This window comes from Benincasa hispida, chromosome 11, assembly GCF_009727055.1.
Source record: "Benincasa hispida cultivar B227 chromosome 11, ASM972705v1, whole genome shotgun sequence".
Lineage (NCBI taxonomy): Eukaryota > Viridiplantae > Streptophyta > Magnoliopsida > Cucurbitales > Cucurbitaceae > Benincasa > Benincasa hispida.
The window spans coordinates 36831314-36852792 of NC_052359.1; the positions used below are offsets into that span (position 1 = coordinate 36831314).

At 35.0% G+C, this 21479-nt stretch overlaps 2 protein-coding genes and 1 non-coding gene across 3 annotated transcripts; 1 reads left to right on the forward strand and 2 right to left on the reverse strand.

The window, feature by feature from the left end:
• Nucleotides 1-2931: 2931 nt before the first annotated feature.
• On the reverse strand, nucleotides 2932-3771 carry LOC120090680. Its single transcript, XM_039048399.1, has one exon. It carries the CDS (start codon nucleotides 3769-3771, stop codon nucleotides 2932-2934), a length of 840 nt encoding a protein of 279 aa, XP_038904327.1.
• On the forward strand, nucleotides 3464-3567 carry LOC120092330. Its single transcript, XR_005486035.1, has one exon. It is a non-coding gene; the product is annotated as a small nucleolar RNA R71 (small nucleolar RNA).
• Nucleotides 3772-18080: 14309 nt separating the features above from the next.
• LOC120092223 (GTP-binding protein SAR1A) lies at nucleotides 18081-20329 on the reverse strand. Its single transcript, XM_039050495.1, has 3 exons — nucleotides 19978-20329; nucleotides 19694-19825; nucleotides 18081-18634 (listed from the first exon to the last, which is right to left on the reverse strand). The coding sequence occupies exons 1-3, from the start codon at nucleotides 20104-20106 to the stop codon at nucleotides 18314-18316; spliced, it is 582 nt and encodes a 193-aa protein (XP_038906423.1). The 5' UTR covers nucleotides 20107-20329; the 3' UTR covers nucleotides 18081-18313.
• Between the last annotated feature and the right edge of the window lie 1150 nt (nucleotides 20330-21479).

A 21479-nucleotide genomic window follows, 5' to 3' on the forward strand; every position in this document is an offset into this window, starting at 1 on the left:
AGGTAAAATAATTGGTAAAGGTAGTATAGGTAATGAATCTTCTATTTAATTGAAAATGTACTTTTGGTTGATGGTTTGAAGCATGATTTACTTAGTATTAGTCAATTATGTGATAAAGGCTTTACAATTGTGTTTGATAAAAAGAATTGCATCAATGAAAATGCTAGTGATAGAAAAGTTATATTTGTTGGAAATAGAGATGAAAACGTTTATACTATTGATTTGAATGATCGTCTTATTAATGATAAATGTTTATCGGCTTTGCATATGGTTCTTGGATATGGCATAGAAGACTAAGACATGCTACATGCACTTAATTTCAAATATTTCCAAGAATTCTTGGTTAGAGGTCTTCCCAAATTTAGATCCGAAAAGACAAAGTTTGTGATGCTTGTCAAAGGGTAAGCAAATTAAGTCCTCTTTCAAATCTAAAATGTAATCTCTACAACTAGACCCCTTCAACTATTACACATGGACTTATTTGGCCCTTCTAGAATTGCTAGTTTTGGAGGGAACTATTATGCCTTTGTGATAGTTGATGATTTTTCAAAATTTACTTGGGTTTTGATGCTAAAACATAAGGATGATGCTTTCAAAAGCTTTTCTAGTTTTGTAAAAAGAGTTCAAATGAAAAAAGCTTTTTGATTTCTAAAATTAGGAGTGATCATGGAGGAGAATTTGATAGCAATGCTTTTTGAAACTTTTTGTGAAGAAAATAGTTTTTCTCATAATTTCTCCACTCCAGAACTCCTCAACAAAACGGTGTAGTTGAAAGGAAAAAACGTACTTTGCAAGAATTTGCTAGATCAATGTATGGTTTACCTACATATTTTTGGGCGGAACCGTTAACACCGCTTGTTATGTTTTAAATAGAGTTTTAATTAGACCTTCTTTGGATAAAACTCTTTATGAACTTTGGCATAACAAAATTCCAAATATTGGGTATTTCAAAGTTTTATTGCAAATGTTTTATTAACAAAGAAAAACTTGGAAATTTTTGATTCTAAGACGGATGTTGGTATTTTCCTTGGCTATTCCTCTACTAGTAAAGCTTATAGAGTTTTCAATAAAAGAATTTTAGTAATTGAAGAATCTATGCATGTAGTATTTGATGAATCTTGCAATGTTATTTCTAATGAGCCTATTTATAGTGATGATTTAGAGGAAATTTTGGAGATTTACTTGTTAGTGACAAAGGCAAGGAAATTGTTTCAAGTAAGCAAGAGGCGAGCTTAATCGAAAAGAACGAAGTTGGTTCTTCATCCATGCCTAAAGAATGGAGGTATGCTCCTTCCCATCCCAAAGAATTAATTCTTGTTGATCCCGAACAAGGTGTGAAAACTCGTTCCTCTCTTAATATGTTTAATAATCTGCTTTTGTTTCTCAAATTGAACCAAAAAGTTTTAAAGTGCAAAAAATGATGAATTTTGAATTTTAGCTATGCAAGAAGAATTAAATCAATTTGAAAGAAATAAAGTTTGGGAGTTAGTCCCTAGGCCCTCTCATGCTTCTATAATTGGAACTAAATGGGTCTTTAGAAATAAAATGGATGAAAAAGGGAATATAATTAGAAATAAAACTAGACTTGTAGCTCAAGGTTATTGTCAAGAGAAAGGAATAGATTATGAAGAAACATTTGCATCCGTTGCTAGATTAGAAGCTATTAGAATGTTGCTTGCTTTTGCTTCTTATAAGAATTTCATTTTGTATCAAATAGATGTGAAAAGTGCATTTTTAAATGGTTATCATGGAGGAAGTTTATGTAGAACAACCTCCAGGGTTTAAAAGTTTTGATTTTCCTAATCATGTCTTAAGTTGAAAATACTCTTTTTTCTTAAAACAAGCTCCAAGAGCTTGGTATGATAGAGACTTAGTAATTTCTTGCTTGAGAATGGATTTAAAATGGGTAAAATTGATACTACTCTTTTTATTAAGACTAAAGAAAATGATATGCTTTTAGTACAAAATATATGTGGATGATATTATTTTTTGTTCTACTAATCCATCTTTGTGTGAAGAATTTTCTAAGTGTATGCATAGTGAATTTGAGATGAGTATGATGGGAGAACTTAGCTTCTTCCTTGGACTCCAAATCAAACAACTCAAGGATGGTATTTTCATAAGTCAAGAAAAATACACAAGGGATTTTCTTAAAAGGTTCATATTCAATGAAGGTAAAATTGCAAAAACTCCAATGAGCACATCCACTAAGCTTGACAATGATGAAAAAGGTAAATGTGTGGATATAAAAACTTATAAAGGTATGATTGGATCTTTATTTTATTTAACCGCTAGTAGACCCAATATTATGTTTAGTGTATGTCTTTGTGTTAGATTTCAATCTTGTCCTAAGGAATCACATTTACATGCCGTTAAAAGAATTTTTAAATATTTGCTTGGTACTATTCATTTAGGCTTATGGTATTCTAGAAATGTTGAATTTAATTTGGTAAGATATTCTGATGCGGATTTTGCGGGAAGTTTACTTGACCGTAAGAGTACTAGTGGGACTTGTCAATTTCTTGGTAGTTTCTTAGTTTCTTGGTTTAGTAAAAAGCAAAATTCGGTTGCCTTATCCACTACCAAAGCAGAATATATTGCAGTTGCTGGTTGTTGTGCTCAAATTCTTTGGATGAAACAAACTCTTTGTGATTTTGGATTAAAGTTTGATAATGTGCCTATATTTTGTGATAATACTAGTGCTATTAATTTGACTAAAAATCCTATACATCATTCTAGGACTAAGCTTATTGATATTAGGCATCACTTTATTAGAGAGCATGTGCAAAATGATAATATTACATTCTGGGCTATGTATTCCTTCAATAGGTTCTCAAGCGGAGATCCTGAGCTCGACGCTTGTCTTCCTCTATTAAAGGGTTGTTGATGTGGCTGATGCGTTTGTTGAAATGCAGGCGGCGGTCCATTCCTTTACTGTTGGTTCGCCCCTGGGTGGTGCTTCTGATGATTTCCTCCTGACCAAGAAAAATTTGGATGGTTTTTCCATCCAAGATTATATGTATTGAAAAATGGGTTGTTTTTAATGACACATATTGACTGAGGATTATGTGGGCAATCCGCATAGGAGTGAGGATCTCCACAACCCACACAGCTAACCATAGGCTGCCCAAACGCCTCTACTTGATTCACCTTCTGCAGATTTGATGTGTTTCCTAGCGTTATGTTCTGCAAAAGGCTGGTCATCGTAGCCACTTGAGAAAAAAGTGTGGCTATTGCGTTGGAATCGATAGAATTAACGTTCTGAGATCTCTTCTTCCTATCAGCTCTTCCATCATACGTATCGTCCACCCATTCCATCTTGTGCTTAGCAATGCGGTATAATATCTCTTTAGCCTCAATGTAAGATTTGTCCATAAGTCCAACAGCCGCTGCTGCGTCTGCTGCCATTTGCAATGCTCTATTCAATCCTCCATAAAACATCTCCATTTGGATAGTTAGAGGTAGTCCATTGTTTGGGTAATTATTGACCAATTCCTTAAAACGCTCCCATGCGACGCTTAAGGTTTCAGCTTCTTCTTGTTCAAAATTCATAATCTCTCGACGCCTCCTCGCGTTGGTGGTATGTGGGAAGTATTTTTGCATAAATTTTTCCACTAACTTCTCCCAGGTGGTGATTTCACCAGGCTCTAGTGAGCTCACCCATTGCTTTGCGTCATCACGCAAAGAATAGGGGAACAAAGATAGCCTGATCGCCTCTGGGGTGATTCCAGGAATCACAAATGAATTACACGTTTCCAGGAAACGTTTCATGTGAGCGTGAGGATCTTCATGTGAGCCCGATCGCTTGGCGTTGGGTAGATGATTCCTGGAGAGAAATCATACAGTACAGGGGACGCGTACTCTCTCATAGGACGCGTGCTGCTATTCATCATTAGGATTGGATTCTGTGCAACATGAGCTAGTTGTTGATTTGCCTGTTCTTCTGCCATTGCTCGTTACCTGTTCTATTGTCTAAGAAATTGCTGCCTCAACCTTCGACGACGGTTAGATCAGTTCCCACGTTGGAAGGTCCTTTAAATCTTAGGGTTGTATATGAGTTCAGGAGTGCTCTCTCTGCTTATAAACGTTCACAAACTTAGGCTTAGCTTGTAATACTCCTTCGACTGAAGTGTTCCTACAACAAATACAAACGAAATTTCTGGTTAGTCTTGTTTCTGAATCCTCGGCAACGGCGCCAAAAAATTGTTCGTTGCTATCGTGATTCGCTCTAGGCATGTATTATATAAAATAAAATGGAAGAATAAGTTCTAAGTATAAGTGATGCATTGATGCTTTGATGCGTTTAAGTATTGGTAACACGTTAGTGCATTAGAGGGATGCAACAGAACGCACAACACTCCTTCTAATGACATTCAAGTTTTCCTAAACCAAACCTAAGTTTAAATCTAATTTAGGCTCCTGGCAAGTCCAAGGTCAAACTCAGGGATTCAGTTAAACAAACGCAGACCTTGCGTTGTTTCTATTGTAGGGGTTTTCCTAAATATATGAAGAGAAATGTGTTATTTACACTAAAGTGTTATGCCTGTGCAAGATGATACAAAAGAGTTGAGTGGTGAGTGATGGATCATGCAAAAATGGAGTTTAATGTGAGTGGATGCGTCGGTCTAAAATAAATGTACACAAACCAGAATGTAATTTGGATGAGATGGGATGGTTTGCTTATCTTTTGTTTATGCATTAGACTTTATTCAAACACTTCTCAATGCGAATAACATGCAAAACCTATCTCTAGGATGCATGCGTCTACCACATAATGTAATAAACACTGGTAAGTCTATCTCTAGCTGTACAGGCGTCATACTTGATGCAGCTTAGTTATTCTCTTGAATAATCTAAATTAAAGATTCTTTTACCAAGTGATCAAGTCGGCTTAAGCGTTTGAAATGAAGTTTTGCATAAAGTATGAATGCATTCAACATAAACAAGAAATAAACAATGGCAAAAATGTGATGGATCAAATATATGAATTTTATAAAGAAGCAATTTGTCTTTACAAAAGCAATATTCAATTAAATGAAATGAAAGTGATAAATGAGATGAAAGGAATTAAGTCAAGCCACAGAGTACAATCTCTTGTATCTCTTTGGCTCAATTTTATTGTGTAAAATCACTTGTATAGGAAGAGGACGAAGTGTCTTTCTCAAGCTTGGTTTCCTCCGCTCCCTGACCGGTGGTGGTGGTGGTTCTCAACCCTTCTGATTGTCTTAGCACCACAGCATAGCTTAAACTACGACTACACTAATTACAGAGAGTAAGGATCTTGATCATTTCTGAACTGAATAATTTTCTAACTACGAACTTTGGAGGGACTTCATATATTTATAGGCGTTGGTCATGTCCACTTGGTGAATGGGCAGCATTAAAGTCCATACCCTGGTCAGCATAAAGTTCATGCCCTGGTCAGCATTAAAGTCCATGTCCTGGTCAGCCGCCTGACTCTCGAGAGCTTTTCAGACGGCCCCTGCGGCTTAGAAGCTTTTCAGACGCCGCCTGCTACAGGTGCCCATACTTGCAAGTGATGATGTGACATAATCAACCTAGATCAACGAATCTTCTCTGTGTTGAACTCCCTCCGACGCATGGCCAATGCGTTAGAGCTTTCCCTGCGGCACCTTCTTGATTATGCATTAGCCTTTTGCATGAGTTTGCTAATGTTTGAATAAATCCATGCGTTTCTTCTAAAAATGAGAAGAATTTATCATTAAAAACCTTAGTTATTCCAACTTAAAAGCAAAAATAACGTGTATTTCTACAAGTTATCAATCAACCACGAATTAAGGTTAAATAAATATTTTTTTCTTTTTTCACATCTTCTCCCAACTTCTGTCTTCTTCTTATATTTTTTTTAGCGTTTTTGCATCTTCAGAGAATCTTTTACCGTAAAATCCAAATTTTTAAAGGTCTACAGTAAAATAAAAATTGAATCGAATTTCTATCCACGAATTAATTCTAAATCTATTTTTTTTCGAGAATCTTTTATTGTTAAATTCAAATTTTTAAAGGCCTACAATAAAATAAAAATTGAATCGAATTTTTAGTCACGAATTAATTCTAAATCTATTTTTTTTCACATTTGCCCCAACTTCTGTTTCTTCTTTTATTTTTCTAGTGTTTTTTTGCATTTTCAGAGAATCTTTTATTGTGAAATTAAAATTCTTAAAGGCCTAAGGTAAAATAAAAAATTGAATCAAATTTTTAGCCACGAATTAAGACTAAATATATTTTTTTTCACATTTTTCCCCAACTTCCGTCTTATTCTTTTATTTTTTAGTGTTTTTTTTTATTGTCGGACCATCTTTTACTGTGAAATTCAAATTCTTAAAAGACTGTAAAATAAAATTTGAATCAAATTTATAGCCACGAATTAAGGCTAAATCTATTTTTTTTTTCACATTTTCCCCAACTTTTGTCTTCTTCTTTTATTTTTCATTGTTTTTTTGGTATTTTTGGAGAATTTTTTAATGAAATTCAAATTTTTAAAGGCCTACGGTAAAATAAAAATTGAATCAAATTTCTAGCTACGAATGAAGGTAAATCTATTTTATTTACATAGATTCTTTTTACTGTAGATTTTTTTCATAAAGATTTGTTTTACTTAGCTGACATAAAAATCGTGTACAAGATACACAATTTTGCTTCCCTATTTTTGTAATACTCTTTCGCTCCATCTTACTTTTGTAATTTCTTTCTTATATATCCTATTTTTGTTATTACTTTTAAAAAATACATTATTCTTGAACTTAATCCCAATTTTACACTGATTTTCTTTTTTTTTTTTTTTTGTTTGGAGAAGCACCCGTTGGCCTCTTGTATCATTATTATTTCGAAAAAAAATAAACCAAAATCTTTCTTATCTTCCTCGATTTGCTACATAAACACATAGCTTTTACATTCCCAAAACAAATATTAAAATATTCATACAACTACTAAATAAATTTGGTCAAACGAATAATATTAAAATAAGCATCCACGTTTTTAATTTTCACATTGCTTTTTCTAAATATATCTTAAATTAATTTTGAATAACATAAATCCAAATTTCTTATTTCTTCAAAAAAAAAAAAAAAAAAAAACTCAATTTATAAGACTTGAAATTGGAATGCTTCAATTGTCTAATATTATTGGAACGGTAACCTCCAATGGACGAAAGATAGGTATGATCAAACGGCATCGAAATCGGAATTAAAGTTGCAAAATAGGAAATCGTTATAGGTTGAGTCGCGTAGCTGCACTGGAACCAGTCAAAAAAGTCGAAATCGGATAAAACGACATCGAATGCTTTAAGATGTTTCATGGATTTGCCTTTTTGTGCAAGTAGTTCAACAATGGTCACACCGTCTCCAAGATAAAACAACCCAAACAAAATTGTCTCGAATAGAACTGCACTAGAACCAGTCAAAAAACTGATCACACCCTTCAGAAACTTAAATGCTCGAAAAATTCAGCATGCAAAGAAAGAAGAAAACCGAGTGAGAAATGAGACAGTGAATTTTTTGTAGTGTGTAAAACGGATGGAAGAGGGCGTCTTAGGGGAAAGAAAGTTTCCTTTTCTTTATTTTTAAATAAAAAATATATATAAAAATAAAAATATATTATTTTTTAAATAAAAATAATCCAACACCTTGCTCGACTGGACGACGGTGTGCGTGTGGGAAGTCCACCATACCCATTGCTTATCTCGTCTCACTACCTCTAAAACAGTGGTACCCTTTAGGATCCAAACCCACAACTCAAGGTGGGAGTTTATAAAGGAGGTTCTCTATAATCTTAACAATGTGGGATTCTAAAACAAACTTATTTTTTTTTCCTTTACTTAAAGTTTTTCACCAACAATCCCCTACTTGAAAAACTTTTAAGAATACAAGAAAACATTTTTTAATCGAGCAATATCAATTTGTACAATATTATGCATAAACAAAGGTGTCTTACGACTTGAACCTTTATGTAGTGTAGCTGATTCAGACTATACTAGAGTAACTCTTTGTTTTGAACTCTATCTCTAACAACATCTCACACGCAACATCAGTAGGGTGTAGTTGGAAAAGCCCGTATTTTAAGGACTAGCACATATATCTTGATTTAGTGAATGCTCTAGAGAGTTTGCCTAAAACTCCAGAGGAAGCGACCCTCACTTCCACATTCACATAGGTAAGTCTATCCAGAGTACTCCTATAGCTAGGTACCCCACTTGACATCAAGTATAGATTTTATTAAGAACTTAGTTCAACCTTTCTTACGCTTCAAGATATCATGTGCAGACTCTAGGTCATAAGAAGGGAACTCTGTGTTCGTTTTAGCATGATTCACTTCATATCACTTGTGATCAGTTACTAACCATTGAAACTGTTTCTTGGGATCTCCAGTCTACAAGTTGGGTTTCTCTCACAATGATTTATCTCTCTATAAGCATGAGTCTCATCCTTTCTGAGGTTTTGAAAACCTTCTCTCTGGCCAGTCCTTTCGTCAAAGGATCTGCCAAGTTTTCATCAGTCCTTTCGTGATCCACTCTAACTACACCAGTAGTGAGAAACTCTCTAATGGTACATGCTTACAATGTATTTGTCGTCTCTTTCTATTATAATAACGGTTTTGAACTTTTATGATTGCTACAATACTATCACAATGGACCAATATGGATGGTGCCGGTCTTTCCTATAAAGGAATCTCTGATAGCAGACTTCTAAGTCAGCCTGCTTCTTCAATAACTGTAGTTAGTTCTATCATTTTTGTCTCCATCGTAGATTGGGCTAAGATAGCCTGTTTCTTGAACTTCCAAGAGACAGTTTTTCCTGCTATATTGAAAATATAGCCACTAATAGCCTTTGAGTCATCTGAGAGGGAGTTCCAATCAGCATCGCTGAACCCTTTTAAGACAGCGGGAAACTTCTGATAATGTAATTCTAGGTTCTGGGTTTTCTTCAAGTACCTCATAACCCTTTCTATAACATTTCAATGTTTTATGCTAGGTTTTTTGTAAATCTACAAAGTAATCCTACAGCATAAGCAATATCAGGTCTAGTGTAGTCACCAACGTATCTAAGACTGCCTATGATGCTCGCATGCTCAGATTAATTAACACTATCACTTGTGTTCTTGAACAACTTAACACTAAAGTCATAAGAAGTAAATGTTGGTTTACATTCAAAGTAATTATATTTCTATAGAATCTTCTCTATATAATAAGATTGATCTAAAGAAATTCCCTTTTCAGACCTAGTTACTATTATGCCTAAGATTACATTTGCTTCTCCTAAGTCTTTCATATCAAAGTTTGCATTCAACAAGTATTTCACATCATTTATAACATTTTCCAAAAATTAACAAATCATCTACATACAAACATATGATAGTGAAATTGTTTTCGAACTTTTAGTAGATGCATTTGTCACTTTCATTGACTTTGAAACCTTTAGACAGGATTAGATTATCATATTTTCCATGCCATTGCTTAAAAGTTTGTTTCAAGACATAGAGGGATTTATCTAACTTACGAACATTAGTCTCTTGACCATGGACTATAAAGCCTTCAGGCTATTCCATGTAAATCTCTTCTTCAAGTTCACCATTCAGGAATGCAGTCTCTACATCCATCTGATGAACTACAAGATTGTTTAGGGCAAAGGGAGAAAACAACACACAGATTGGGGTGATCCTGATCACAGGGGAGAAGGTGTCAAAGAAATCTCTGTTTTCTCTTTGTCTGAAACTATTAATTACAAGTCTGACTTTGAACTTGTCAATTGTTCCATGAAGTTTGAGTTTCTGTTGGGTGCAAATTTATATTTAAAACGGTCCATTGATTATATTTAAAACGGTCAATTGATTATTTTTAAAATGGTCCATTGATTAATTTTAAAACGGTCCATTGATTAATTTTTAAAACGGTTTGTTGATTAATTTTTAAAATGGTCCGTTGATTAATTTTAAAATGGTTCGTTTCGATGTTGAAGGCCTATAAAAGGCGAGGCCTTCAGCAGTTCATCATACACATAATTCATTTTCTAAATTCCTTCTTCATTTTCCTCTCCTCTATCTTAGCTTTCCGAGGAGTGAGTTTAGAAAGGGTGTAAGTTCCTATCAGTAACGATGTATTTCCGATCGGTTTCATTTGGCTGTTTTATCCTGGGGACGACGTGGAAATTTTCAGACATGCTTGCACACTTGGGCAGAGCCGCAAACGTCTTAAAGAGAGCGAGCTCTACGACTCAACCTATAACGAGTTTCTATTTTGTAGGTTTTGCTCTTATAACGAGCTCTATGACTCAACCTATAACGAGCTCTTCGACGACTCAACCTTGACGGCTTATAGTTCGTCATTCTAAAGGCCCTGCTATTTCCAATAATTTTAAGACATTTTCACATCTTCAATGGCCCTCAGTAGCAACAATGAGATATTTGACCTCTACCGTCCATTCCGGTTCGAAGGAGCGAACTCCAAGCGGTGGAAGCAAAAGATGATGTTCTTCCACACTGTCAAGAAAGTTTTTGAAGCTTGTACCAGCACTAAGCCGATCATCCCTTTAGAAGAACCAACTGAACAACAGATAAAAGAAGCTGCTGACTGGGAGGAGAAAGACTTTCTATGTAAGAATTTCATTTTAAATGGTTTGACTGATGATCTATATGACTACTACAGTACAATGAAGACAGTGAATGAGGTCTGGGATGCTCTGCAAAAGAAGTATGACATCGAGGAGGCTGGGTCGAAGAAATATGTGGTTAGCCATTATCTCAAGTTCCAGATGATGTTTGAAAAATCCGTGGAGGCCCAATCCCATGAAATCCAGAAGATAGCCCACGAGATAATTACAAGTTGCTACTATTATTAATAAACTGCCCCCCTTGTGGAAGGACTTTAAGAAAACTTTGAAGCATAAGACTAAGGAGTTCTCTTTGGAAAGTCTTATAACCCCGCTAAGGATCAAAGAGGAAGCCCGGAAGCAGGACCAGAGGGAGGAGGTGAATGCAGTACAAAAATGATGCTTTTGATGCCTTCAAACTTTTTGTTTCTGAAATAGAGAATCAGTTTAATAGAAAAGTTAAAAGACTTCGTAGTGATAGGGGAACCGAGTACAACTCGGACAGTTTTAATGAATTCTTTAACTCACATGGAATAATACACGAAAAGACCGCACCTTATTCTCCTAAAACGAACGAAAAAGTCGAAAGGAAAAATAGAACTTTAGCTGAGCTAGTAATTGTTATTTTATTTAGTTCAGGAGTCACGTCTTATTGGTAGGGTGAAATCATTCTTACTATGTGTTATGTCTTAAATAGAATTCTGAAATCTAAAAATAAAACTTCACCATACGAAATTATCAAGAATAAGAAACCAAACTTGTCCTACTTTAGAACATGGGGTTGTCTAGCCTTTGTAAGGATTCCTAACCAAAAAAGGAGAAAGTTGACTAGTAGAACTTACTAATGTGTCTTTATAGGTTATGCCTTAAATAGTAAAGCCTACAGGTTCTATGATCTAGTGAACCAAGTGATCATTAAGTCAAATAGTTCTGATTTCTTTGAAGATAGGTTTCCTTTTAAATCAAAGAATAGTGGGGGCTCTGGTTCAAGTGGTATAACCTTAGTTAGAAATTCTAACCCTAGAGAGGAAACTGACCTAGAACCTAAAAGAAGCAAAAGAGCTAGAACCGCCAAAGATTTCGGAAACGAATTCCTAACCTACAATGTAGAAGAATACCCTAAAGATCTAAGAGCTGCCCTGCACTCAGTAGATGTCAACCTATGGCAAGAAGCCATAAATGATGAAATGAACTCACTTGAGTCAAATAGGACTTGGCACTTAGTAGATCTACCTCCAGAATGTAAGGCAATAGAATGCAAATGGATCTTAAGGAGGAAACTTAGACCTGATGGGACTATTGACAAATTTAAAGCCAGGTTAGTAGCGAAGGGCTTTAGACAGAGAGAAAACGTAGATTTCTTTGACACCTTCTCCCTTGTCATTAGAATTACGTCTATTATGTTCTCTTTCGCTGCCCTTTATAACCTTGTAGTACATCAGATGGATGTAAAAACCGCTTTCCTAAACGGTGAACTTGAAGAAGAGATTTACATGGAACAACCTAAGGGTTTTGTTGTCCATGGTCAAGAAAATAAGGTGTGTAACTTAGACAAATCTCTCTATGGACTAAAACAAGCTTCTAAGCAATGGCATGAAAACTTTGACAACTTTATCCTATCTAAAGGTTTCAAGGTCAATGAAAGTGACAAATGCATCTACCATAAGTTTGATAATAACCTCTGCACTATCTTATGTCTATATGTAGATGATTTATTGATCTTTGGGTCGAACTTGCATGTCATAAATGATGTAAAATCAATATTGAGTGTGAACTTCAACATGAAAGACTTAGGAGAAGCTAGTGTAATCTTAGGTATAAAAGTAAATAAGTCTGAAAAGGGAATTTCTTTAGATCAATCTCACTATATAGAAAATATTCTAAAGAAATATAATTACTTTGAGTGTAAACCAGCCTGTACTTCTTATGACCCTAGTGTCAAGTTGTTCAAGAACACTGGTGACAGTGTTAATCAATCTAAGTATGCGAGCATCATAGGCAGTCTTAGATACGTTGCCGACTGCACTAGGCCTGACATAACTTATGTTGTAAGACTACTTTGCAGGTTTACAAGCAGACCTAATAAAGAGCATTGGAATGCTATAGAAAGGGTCATGAGATACTTAAAGAAAACTCAAACCTAAGATTACATTATCAAAAGTTTTCCGCTATTCTGGAAGGGTTCAGCGATGTTGATTGAAACTCTCTTTCGGATAATTCAAAGGCTACAAATGGATATGTCTTTAATATAGCTGGCGAAATTGTCTCTTGGAAGTCCAAGAAACATACTATTTTAGCTCAATCTACGATGGAGTCAGAAATGACAGCACTAGCGACAGCTAGTGAAGAAGCAGGCTGGCTTAAAAGTCTGCTATCAGAGATTCCCTTATGGGAAAAGCTGGTACCAGCCATATTGATCCATTGCGATAGTACTGCAGTAATCGCAAAAGTTCATAATCGTTACTACAATGGAAAGAGACGTCAAATACATTTAAGCATAGTACCATTAGAGAGTTTCTCACTACTGGTGCAGTTAGAATGGATCACATATGGACTGATGAAAATTTGGCAGATCCTTTGACGAAAGAACTGGCCAGAGAAAAAGTTTTTAGAACCTTAGAAAGGATGGGACTCATGACTATCGAAAAATGAATCACAGTGAGGAAAACCCAACCTGTAGACTAGAGATCCCAAGAAACAGGTTCAACGAGTAATAACTGATCACTAGTGATATATATTGAATCATGCTAAACCAAACACAGAGTTCCATTTTTATGACGTAAAGTCCAAGCATGATATCCTGAAGCGTAAGAAAATTTGAACTTAGTTCTTAATGAGATCTATATTTAATGACAAGTGGGGTACCCAGCTACCGGAGTACCCTTGATAAACTCACCTGTGTGAATGTAGAAGTGAGGGTTGCTTCCTATGGAGGTTTTAGGCAAACTCTCTAAAGCATTCACTAAACTGGGATTCATGTGTTAGGCCTTAAAAGCACGAGCTTTCGTACTACACCTTAATGACACTCTGTGTGAGATGCTGTCAGATAAAGTTCAAAACTAAGGGTTACTCTAGTATATTTTGAATCATCTACACTATGTAAAGGTTCAAGTCGTAAGACACCTTTGCTTATGCACATTGTTGTATAGACTAAAATTGTTCGATGAAAATCTTTCCTCTCTTCTCGTTTTGTTTGAATTTCCAAGTGGGGGATTGTTGGGTGCAAATTTATATTTAAAACGGTCCATTGATTATATTTAAAACGGTCTGTTGATTATTTTTAAAATGATCCATTAATTAATTTTAAAACGGTCAGGTTAATTTTTAAAACAGTCCGTTGATTAATTTTAAAATGGTCCGTTGACAAATTTTAAAACGGTCCGTTTCAATGTTGAAGGCCTATAAAAGGCGAGGCCTTCAGCAGTTCATCATACACGTAATTCATTTTCTAAATTCTCTATTTAGTTTCCTCTCCTCCTCCATCTTAGCTTTTCGAGCAGTGAGTTTAAAAAGGGTGTACGTTTCGATCAGTAACGATGCATTTTTTATCGGTTTCATTTGGCTATTTTATCCTGGGGACAACGTGGAAATTTTCAGACCTGCTTGCACACTTGGGCAGAGCCGCGAAACGTCTTAAAGAAAGCAAGCTCTGCGACTCAGCCTATAACGAGTTTCTGTTTTTCAGGTTTTGCTCTTTGCTTTACCGTCGTGCATTGACGGCTTACAGTTCGTTGTTTTGAGGCCCTGCTATTTCCAACAGTTTCTTTTTTATGATCCATTTGCAACCTATTGCTTTGCAACCAGGGGTAGGTCTACCAAATGCTAAGTCCTATTTGACTCAAGAGAGTCCATTTCATTATTTACAGCTTCTTACCATAAGTTAGCATCTATAGAAAGCAGGGTCTTGATCTTCTTCTATGTTATAAGTTTGGAAGTCACTCCCAAAGTCCTTGACAATTCTTGTTCTTTTGCTTCTCCTAAACTCTAGGTGAACTACATCATTAGAAGTTAGGCTTCTAACAAGTGGTAGACTACTAAAACTCGAGTCCCCACTATTCCTAAATTCAAAAGAAAATTTATCCTCAAAGAAGTCAATATCATTTGACTCAATGATCACTTGGTTTACTAGGTTATAGAACCTATAGGCTTTACTATTTACGACATAACCTATAAAGGCACACTCATAGGCTTTACTAGCAAGCTTTCTTTTTTTAGGGTCGAGTATTCTTACAAAGGCTAGACATCCCCAAGTTCCAAAGTATGACAAGTTAGGTTTCTTATTCTTAAGAACTTTGTAAGGTAAAGTTATGTTTTTAGATTTTAGTATTCTATTTATGACATAACATACGGTAAGGATAATTTCACCCCATCAGTAAGACAGAACTCCTAAATTAAGAAAAATAACAATTACTAATTTAGATAGAGTTCTATTTTTTTTCTTTCTGCTTTTCCGTTCATTTCAGGATAATAAGGTGCAGACTTTTCATGTATTATTTCATGCGAGTTATAGAATTCGTTAAAACAGTTTAAGTCGTACTCAACTCCCCTATCACTACGAAGTCTCTTACCTTTTCGGTTAAATTGGTTTCCTTCTTCAGTCACAAAAAGTTTAAAAGCATCAAAAGCATCACTTTTATTTTTCAACAAATATATGAACGTGAAATCCGAATAGTCATCAGTAAAAGTGATAAAGTATCTTTTACTATTCCTAGTTAAGACACCATCGAATTCACATAAGTCAAAGTGTATTAAATCTAAAGGCTCAGATTCCCTAAGTATAGATTTATGCAAAATATTAGTTATTTTAGTCTAACTGCAATATTCACATTTATCAAATTTATTCATAGATAACTTAGGAATAATTTACAACCTAATCATATTACTAATTAATCTTTTATTAACATGACAATTCTAGCATGCCAAACATTGAATGAACACAGCATAGAAACATAAGATTTTATTTTATTTAATTCTAGGTTTAATTTGCGCATGCTCTCAGTTGCATAACCCTTCTCTACGAATACATTATTCTTAGTGAGGGTATATAAGTTTGCCCCTATTGTCTGAGTGATGTCAGCCTTATTGAGGAAATAGCCCGAGACCAGATTCTTTCTTATCTATGGAGTGTGCAGGATTTCCTTCAAAGTGAGAGCCTTCCCAGAGGTAAACTTCAGCTCCACCTTGCCGATTCCAACAAGTTTCGTTGAGTGGTGATCCCCCAACAGTATGTTTTTATCCTTAGTTTCAGTATAAGATTTAAAGAGACTAAGGTCATGACAGATATGACACGTAGCGCCAGTATCTATCCACCATCCTTTAGAGCCATTGATCATATTTACTTCTGTGATCATGGCTACTAACAGCTCTTTTGTCAGGTTCACCTTCTCAGCAGGACAATGCCTTGCCTGTTCCTACAGTTCCTAGCCATATACCCAGGTTTGTTATAGTTAAAATAGAGAAACTGTACCATTTCTCCAGATGGTGGTTTCTGCTTCTTCTGATTGTTCTAGTTGCTAGATCCACGGTTCTGACCTTTCTTCTTGGTTCCTTTTCGCTTTTGGTCAGGTTTCATAGCAGCTGAGTCAGGCTTTCTCGATACAATGTTTACCTCCTCACTCTAGTCCTGCTTCCGAGATTCCTCCTCAATCCCCAAGCAGATGATCATACTCTCCAAGGAGAACTCCTTGGTTTTATGCCTTAAGGTGTTCTTAAAGTCCTTCCACAATGGATGCAATTTGTCAATAACGATAGCAATTTGAAATTGTTCATTCAAAGGCATAACTTTGCTTATAATTTCGTGGGTTATCTTTTACAATTCATGGGATTGAGCCTCCACATATTTTTCATATGTCATTTGGAACTTCAAGTAATAGCTGACAACATATTTTTTCGAGCCGGCCTTCTCAATATCGTATTTTTTCTGTAGGGCATCCTATACTTCGTTTGCTTTTTCATTGTACTATAATAATCATATAAATTGTCAGCCAAACCGTTTAAAATAAAATTTTTGCATAGAAAATAGTTTTCTTCCCCATTAGCTACATCTCTGATCTGTTGTTCGGTCGGATCTTCCATTGAAACAGTTGGCTTCTCTGTGGTGCAGAAATCGACAACCTTCTTGACGATAAGGAAGAACAACATCTTCTGCTTCCAGCGGTTGAAGTTTGCTCATTCGAATCGGAATAGACGGTTGAGGTCGGAGGACATAATGTCCTTCTGGGAAAGAATCATCACAACAGCGGCATATAGACAAACGTCTTAAAATTTTTAGAATGACAACCTCCAGTGGATGGAAGATAGGTACAATCGAACAACGTCAGGCATCGGAATTGAACCTACAGAATGAAAATTGTTACAGATCGAGTCACAAAACTCACTCTTTTTAAGACGTTTTGTGGCTCTGCTCTTTCGTGCAAACAGTTCAATAATGGTCATGCCATCCCCAGGATAAAATAGCCCAAACAAAATTGTCTCGAATGGAACTAGATTGGAACTGATCGAAAAACGCACACCCTTTAGAAACTTAGATGCTCGAAAAACGCAGCATGCAAAGAGAGAAGAAAAATGAGAGAAAAAGGAGGAAGTGAATTGTTTGTAGTGTGTAAAACTAATGGAAGAGGGCACCTTTTATAGGCCTTGAAGGCCAACGGTAACTCAAAACGAGAGGGGAGAACACATGTAGCCTCTGAACGTGTGAAATGAATGGGGAGAAAAGTTTCAGTGTCTGAATGTGTGCGAAACGAAAGAGGAGAAAAGTTCGCGCGTATGAAGATTGAAAGAAATTTTCCTTGTCTTTATTTTTAAATAAATAATAATAAAGATTAAAAATATTATTATTATTTTTAAATAAAAATAATTTCACTCACCTGGCCTGACCGGACGACAATGGCCACGTGCCACCATACCCATATTTGTCTATCTCCTCATTCCTTCTAAAACATGGGTATCCCCAAACCCACGTGAGAGTTCCACTTTTGTAATCTTAAGAATGTAGGTTTCTAAAATATATATATATATATATATATATCATTTACTTAAAAGTTTTTCACCACAAATATGCATTTGAATTGTACAGAATCTTGTAGATAAATCATAGCTTATAGCTTATACTTGATTGGTGGTTGTAATGAGAAGGATTTTATAAGCACAAGTATATAATAAGCCATAGATTTGAACTTACAGTCAAGACTCTATAGCAAGTAAATCTATATTGATTTCTTCACTTTCAAAACTACCATCCCAATCAAATAACTTTTTAGTATTTCCATGTTAAATTGAAATCATTATGGAAAAGTAAACGAAAAAGAAGAAAAATTGGAAACAGTCTTCTAATCAGCTATGATTTCTTATTCAGAACTCCAAAAAGAAATCTTTTAAACTAATTTCCATATATGCCCTCAAGTCCAAGTTTTTACTTCCACTTATAATTGGTGTTGATAAGCAACAATTAGAAAAGCAGATCCTAACCAGTCAGATGAATGACAAGAGATAAGAATGTCAAAAATAATAAACTTGAGGTAAGGAAGTGAATTTTACATAGTAAGCATTAGTACCTCCTTCCACACATCATCTGAAAGCAAAAAAAGTTCAACTCAAAGCCCCTCTCTAACACACTGAATATCAAACTGTAATTAGTACGTCGAGGACTTGAAGAGGCTTTGGACGGTGGCCATCAATTCACAAAACCGTATGACATACCCTATTGATCTCACCTACTTAATATATTGAGACATCCACTTGAAGCCATCACCGTAGCCCATTTTGCGAACAATACTGCACATGAATACCTCTAATGGACGTACGTTCGAATCAGCCAGATTTACTTTTCCCTTGCCAGTGGTGAAGTTGGTCAAACCGAGGTGGTAGCGCAATTCATCCTCTGAGGCTGCATATGGAATGTCAATCTTGTTGCCCAAAATAAGGAATGGCACACTTGCAAGAGACTCATCGGAGAGAAGAGCATCGAGCTCTTTTTTCGATTCTGCAAACCTCTCTTTGTCAAAGGCGTCAACCAGGTACACAACAGCATCTACCTGTTATATCAATTTTCATTTCAAATTAGAAGCTATTTCTAAAGACCACAGTATTTGGCGAAAGCTGAAAATATACGCAAAAACATCCACCATATAGCATTTCACACTCCAAACACAATGTAATTGCCCAAAACCATAAGGACGACCAAGATCCATGGAAATCGATTATGGTGCAAACTGGAGAAAATCAAACACCAAACCAGGCTACAAAACCAGCACTGAAAAAATGCTTTCTTGCTTTAAAAAAGTTAATTATAAAAATTTTAAAAAATAAAAAAAAATAAAAAAAAGACCAGATAATCAAGAAGGATGACTATCGCTTGAAGAACTTAACTAACTTTCTTTGGATACATTGTTACAAGAGTTGGATAAATTTCTTTTAAATGCTTACACTAACTAAACTAAATGAAATATTACTCCCCTGCTAAGCAATTACTATTAGATGTATACTATTTACAAGTCTATGGCAGATGAGCAAATTATGATAACAAGAGACTGACAAAAATTACTGATTAGGTAAGTATCACACAACAATAAGTAAGAATTAAGATGAACAACAGGTGCAAGATATATCCAAAACTGAGTGAGTAATAAGCAGCTGAAGAAGGAATCTGGGTTTTATACAACATAAATAAAATAAAGAAAGGAACTAGTGGCATTCTTATTTCATCAATGGAAGAGGAAGAGCAGAGGAAGATACATATAAATTATAATTATATAAGTATGTATATTAGATGGAAACCCAAGTCCAAGATATTTTACAAAATAATCTCATACTATATCAGCTTGTAGTTTGGACAAAATATGTCAAATACTAAGTTCATAAAACTGTACGCAAGGATTCCTAGCTATCAGTTAGGAATCAGACGCGCTAGTATTCTAAAAACATATGAGAAGCCGTAAAAAGTACAAGCATTGAGAGGTAGTTCTTCTTCATTTCATAGGAAATTGGTTATCATCAGAGGCTAATGCCCAAAAAACTGACCTCAAAAGCAAAGAAATCAACAAAAAGGGAAATAGAAAAAGCTTGAGTTTGAGAAGAACAGCGTTGTCGGTTACCTTAGCATAATAATCCTTCCAGACTCTACGAGCAATTTGATGTCCACCCAAATCAAAGGCCTTGAATTTGATTTTTCCAATACTCAACTCCTCGGAGGTGGGGTACTGGGTGGGCTGGTGCTGAACTAACCTCTAGAACAAGCAAAGAAAAAAAAACAAAGAAAGAAACAAAGAGCAATAACCAAGGCAGATCATGAGAAAGAAATGAAACAAAACAGATGGTTTATACCCAGATCGTAAAAACAAAAATGGAATAAAGGGAAAGGGAAGAAATGAATTGAAACCTCGTCTTTCAACATATGGAGGAGGGTGGTTTTTCCGGCATTATCGAGGCCGAGAAAGAGGATCTTGGCCTCCTTCTGCCAGAGACCGAGGGAGGCCAAGACGCCATAGAACCAGTCAATGAGGAACATTGGAGGAGCGGATTGAAAGCAGATCGGAGAGGATCTAGGTCGGCGATTGAGGAATCTGAATGCTTTAAGGTCTTCGATCTGCTGCACAGAAAGGAATTTGGAATTTGGAATTGGGAATCTGGGGAATTTGGAAGGAGAAGATGAGAATACGAAAGGGATAGAAAATAGAATACAGCTTTTTGTTTGTTTGGCTTTGGGTGTAAACTCTAACGTAAATTACAGCGTTCTCCTTTCTCATCTTCGGGTCCATTTCCTTCAAATTAAATTCCGGCTTTTTTTTTTGCCTTTTTAAATATTAATAATTAGATTTAAATCTTATTTTACTCCCTAAATTTTGAATTTGGTTCTATTTTCATCCTAAACTTAAAAAAAAAAAAAAAAAAACGTTCATTCTAATCCTTAAATATTTTTAAAAATATTTATTTTGATCTTTATCATTAAAATTATGTTAACTCTTCAACCAAAATGTGAGAGAACTTGTATTTTTGATGACGAGGCTAAATATCAACAACCAACACACTAAAATATTAAACGCCCAAAATTTTGAATTAAAAATATCTTTTAAATTCTCCTAGTTTGTCACCTTATTCAAAATTAAAACTCTAGATTTTTTAGCATAGCTAACTTATTTGGTAATCTAGTCTAGAGGTGTTCAAATAATCCAACAATTCGAACAACCTGAACTACCCAAGCCAAAATGTAAGTATTGGGTTGGATTAGTTTTGTTCTTGGGTTGATTGAATTAAACTTTTTCTATTTTTGTTGGGTTAGATTGGGTCGTAGGTTGGCTAAAAAAAATTGGGTTGACCCCATCTAACCCGAATTTTATATATATTAATAAAATATATAAATATATTTATCTTTGTTAAAAATTTGAATACTTTATATGGATTAATTTATGAGTTTTTAATATTTTTCTTTTAAAATTGTTATGATATTTGTCTTTGTTTAAAGTTTGCAATAAATATCATAAATAATTGGTATTTAGCATTTGAGTTTTGTGATATTTTAGTTATTAGTCATGTATTTTATATAAATATACATATTTTTAATTACAAAGAAAAAATAAGTTATAACCTGACAATCCAACTTAACTCAACCCGAATTTTAAGGGTTTGATTGGGTTGGGTTAGAGACTTTATTTGGGTCATTTAGGTTCCCAACCCAACTGTTAACTCTCAAAAAGAGTAATTATTACGTCCTTAATCTCATTATTATTGAATAACTCTCATGCTTAAAATGTCTAATTTGTAGGTAAATCGATCCTGAAAGACAAGCATGTCATTTAGATGAAAATCGAGCCAAAAAGAAGCAAAAATGGGAGTTAGATATACCATATTGAAAGAAGAAATCAAAATTTTCAAATTGCCCTT